The following is a 3,057-nucleotide window of genomic DNA, read 5'->3' as shown; positions in this document are numbered from 1 at the left end:
CAGTAAGTAGTTTTCACTTGAATTTATGGTCTGGATCGTAAGGAATCCCTGTACGGAATTCGTTACATGTACATTAGCACCGCTATCAATCCACCAAGTTTTGGAAGAAACATAAGTAAGATTAGATTCGAAAAAGCTTACGGAACCCATAGGATTACCTTTCTTTTCGAACCATTCTCTTCGTTTAGGGCAATCTTTCTGAAAGTGTCCAACCTTTTTACAAAAGTTGCACCTGTAATCTTTCTTTGCCTTTTTTCTTCGGATTAACTTGATCGGAATCGGTCATTGTGGGTTGTGCTCTTTGATGGCTCTTTTTATGCCTAAACCCAACTTTAGGTCCAACTCCTTGAACATGATGGGAAACTTTAATTCCTTCACGACCAAGTCTAGCCTCCTCTTGGACTAGTTTATTAGCCAATTCAGTAGATGTCCACCTTTCATCAATTGCATTATAATTCATCTGAAAGGGTCCATACTGAGGAGGTAGTGAATTTAGGATAAATTGGACAAGAAATGAATCGTCCACACTCATTCCTAAATTCTTTAGTTTAGCCGCAAGGTTGGTCATTTCAATGCAATGTTCATGCATAGACCTTGTCCCATCATACTTAATGGTTGTAAGATCTGCCATAAGTTTCCCTGCAAGGGATTTGTCTGCAGTCTTAAACCGTTCTTCTATAGCTGCTAGATAATCTATAGCTTTATCTGCATCTGGAAGGGAAGTTTTGATATTGCTAGCTATGGTCATTTTTAAAAACATCATGCTTAATCTGTTCGCTTTCTCCCAAGCTTTATGGAGAGCCTTTTCTTCCTCAGTACTAATTATAGTTAAGGGATCTGGCTCTTCTTCACGAAGTGCCAAATCCATATCTAGTACTCCTAATGTGAACTCAACTTTCTCTTTCCATTCTGAGAAGTTGGTTCCAGTGAGGATCGGAACAGTAGAGACCATAGATGGCAAATTAGCAGGAAATGATGCTGCGATTTAGAGATATAACAAGCTTTAATTGAGGTTCAAAATTTAAACAACACATTAACAAAAATTATTGAATGCATATGACTTCAAATTATAATGCTCCTGTGGGTAGTCATTATAATATATCCTAATGTCATAGCTTTCAGAAAATTTTTCTTTAATGATGTATCAGATTAATTAAGCTATCTGTGGATATACTTAATTAACTCATGTACAAACATTCTAATAAATTATTGATCATGTTTTATGTCAATAGCCTACCTGTGGGTAGCTAATTAATACATAAACATATCAAAATTTAAATATTTTGGTTTTCTATGTGCATATCATTATATGATAAAAACCATTATGGTTATATCAATTTCTTAATTATGCACATTAAGATAAACCAATCTTTTATACTTATATATATATATATATATATTAATTTAAACATATATTGTAACTTGAAACTTAAATCATACAAAATTCAAGTGTACAAACATCATAACTTAAAGCCTTAATTTTCAGTTCATTAAACCATAAATCTATTATTCTTAATGGATTAATTAGATGTTCATAACCATAAGCTCTGATACCACATGTTAAACATACTTTTAACATGAACCCCAAGATCTTAAACATCTATATTAATCACATAATAGAATCATAAAGAGGGTTAAAGTAATACCTCCACTCATTGTAGAAATGATGCTTCCTTGAATGGTTTCTTCTTCTTCAATGGCTTGAAGGCTTGAAAAGAAACTCTTAGATGATCTTTAGGTGGAAGATAAGGTTTCTCTCCCCTTTCCTATAAACTCTTTTCTTTATGTGTTGTTTTTTTTCTTGTGATGATTTGTGATGGAGCAAACCATCTATTTATAGGTGGGAAGAGGACCTTACTCCTCATTAGGGTTTTGTCTCATGATTTAATCTCAACCATCCATCATAGTAGAGATGAAGACAATGGTGACATGTGTGATAACAAGTGTCTAGTATTGCTTCAAACACAACATGCAACTTCACACTTGTCCTCTTATAAGCTTTAGCATGACATGTAGCTTAATACTTGTCCTTATAAGCATAAGCTTTACATGTAGCTTAACACATGTCCTTTTGGTTCCCAAATGATTAAAATATAACAAACCCAATTAAATAACTTACTAACTATAAGACCACATACATGGGTAAGAAATAATTATTTTCTTACACTACCGATCGTCATCTCCCGAACTCGTCAAGGAGGGTGAGAGTATACTCTTGACTTGCACGTTGATGAATACGAATCCGTTTATCTCGTTTTGGTTCTTATTTGATTCATTAGCGTTTTCGTGTACTAGTTCGATTTTTCTACCGAGGCCTATCATAGCCCCGTCTTAACAATTTTGACAACCTTAGGCAAAACACTTAAAAATGGGCTTTTTATTAAGAAAAACAAATTCCAATATAACAACACTATACTAAGCCACAATACACAAACTATTTAGTACTATTTATTAACTAAGAGTAACATATGAAAACTTTATCTACGAAAGCTAATAAATATGACAAAAATTAGATATATCAAATATAATGTTTTTCTACAATATAACAACAGTATACTAAGCCACAATACACAAACTATTTATGTATTAATTAACTAAGACTCTAAGGGGGGGTTATTGGTTTAGGATTTAGAAAGAATTTGAATGATTTTAAAAGTTATGTAAAATATGTTGTTATTCAATCAAGACTTTTTAAAACTCTTTAAAAATTTGGTGTTATTGGTTGTGGATTTGTAAAAAGTTATCTAAAATCTTGATAAATCTAGTGTTATTGGATTAAGAGTCTTATAAAGTCATTAAAAGTTTTATGTTATTCAATTAAAACAAAAGAATCATGGATTGTTAATGAATTCAAATTTTGTGTTATTGGTTTAGGATTTTATAACATTTCCTTCATAACAAAAGTCATGAAAACTCTTTCATCAAATAGAAAGATTTTGAAAGATTTTATGAAATATTTTACAAGATTAGGAAACACAAATCAGCAAGATTTAAAATAACTTCCTAAACAATCTCTTATAGAATCCTTCATTTTTACTTTCTAATTTTCTATGATTT

General features: G+C 31.6%; 1 protein-coding gene across 1 annotated transcript; it reads right to left on the bottom strand.

The window, feature by feature from the left end:
- LOC104753533 lies at window positions 218-1,751 on the bottom strand. Its single transcript, XM_010475777.1, has 2 exons — window positions 1,647-1,751; window positions 218-978 (listed from the first exon to the last, which is right to left on the bottom strand). Exons 1-2 carry the CDS (start codon window positions 1,654-1,656, stop codon window positions 218-220), a joined length of 771 nt encoding a protein of 256 aa, XP_010474079.1. The 5' UTR covers window positions 1,657-1,751.

Source organism: Camelina sativa, chromosome 2 (assembly GCF_000633955.1).
Source record: "Camelina sativa cultivar DH55 chromosome 2, Cs, whole genome shotgun sequence".
NCBI lineage: Eukaryota > Viridiplantae > Streptophyta > Magnoliopsida > Brassicales > Brassicaceae > Camelina > Camelina sativa.
The sequence above is the reverse complement of the archived record's forward strand: the minus strand, read 5'-3'. Positions and strand labels throughout refer to the sequence as shown.